The sequence below is a fragment of the Tupaia chinensis genome, unplaced genomic scaffold, assembly GCF_000334495.1.
Source record: "Tupaia chinensis unplaced genomic scaffold, TupChi_1.0 Scaffold000438_1, whole genome shotgun sequence".
Taxonomy (NCBI): domain Eukaryota; kingdom Metazoa; phylum Chordata; class Mammalia; order Scandentia; family Tupaiidae; genus Tupaia; species Tupaia belangeri.
Genome location: NW_006159943.1, coordinates 882,380 through 883,222, shown reverse-complemented (window position 1 = coordinate 883,222; position 843 = coordinate 882,380). Strand labels below are relative to the sequence as shown.

At 52.7% G+C, this 843-nt stretch overlaps 1 protein-coding gene across 1 annotated transcript in view; it reads left to right on the top strand.

Moving 5' to 3' along the window:
• Window positions 1–843, top strand: part of MEF2D (myocyte enhancer factor 2D) — a 37,085-nt gene that overhangs the window by 33,297 nt on the left and 2,945 nt on the right. The window contains exon 9 of the mRNA XM_014590404.2: window positions 695–782. Within this exon, the coding sequence (XP_014445890.2) occupies window positions 695–782 (88 nt within the window). The remainder of the gene's footprint in view (window positions 1–694; window positions 783–843) is intronic.

Genomic DNA, 843 nt, shown 5'->3' with positions numbered 1-843 from the left:
AATAATTATTTTTTTTAAAAAAAGCACCCCCCCCCATGGGGAATGGTCACCCTGCAATCTCTTCTCTATTTCCTCTCAGGATTTTCACACACAAGTACATGCACCTAGCGTGTTTTTCAAGCCTCCAGGTCTGGGACTTGAGCCATGCGGTCAGCCATATGGGATCTAGCCGCCTTAACCACCACACCTCCGACTGGCTCCTACTCATGAATTATTGAAGATGATTCACTTCTGGGACCAGCAGCTGGTGTAGTTGTTAAAGTGCTGGACTCCCACATGGCCAACCACAGTTCGAGTCCTGGTCTAGGTGGTTTAAAACTTGCTGGTATACGTGTGTGTGTGTGTGTGTTTGTTTGTGTGTGCGCACACTCAAAATCCCAGGAGGAGAATGGAGGAGAAGGGATTACAGTGTGGCCATCTCCCTTGGGGGGTGATTTCTCACTTTCCCTCTCACTGTCTCTGTTTCTCTCCAATGAGCACACATGCCCCATAGCAAAAACCTTAAAAAACTAAAAGCAAACAAACAAAAACCTCAGGGCTATTGTAACTTACATTTCTTTAACACTGAGTGCCACCTTCCCAGAATCCGAGTCCTTCACAGCCAGTCAGGGGCCGCCACCTGTCCCACATCTCCGTGGCTGCCTGGAGTACTCGCCCGTGGGCCCGGCTCACCCTGGCTCTTCCTCCCCTGCAGATTACCAGCTGACCAGTGCAGAGCTCTCCTCCTTACCAGCCTTCAGTTCGCCTGGGGGGCTGTCGCTAGGCAACGTCACCGCCTGGCAACAGCCACAACAGCCCCAGCAGCCGCAGCAGCCACAGCCTCCGCAGGCGCAGGCGCAGCCA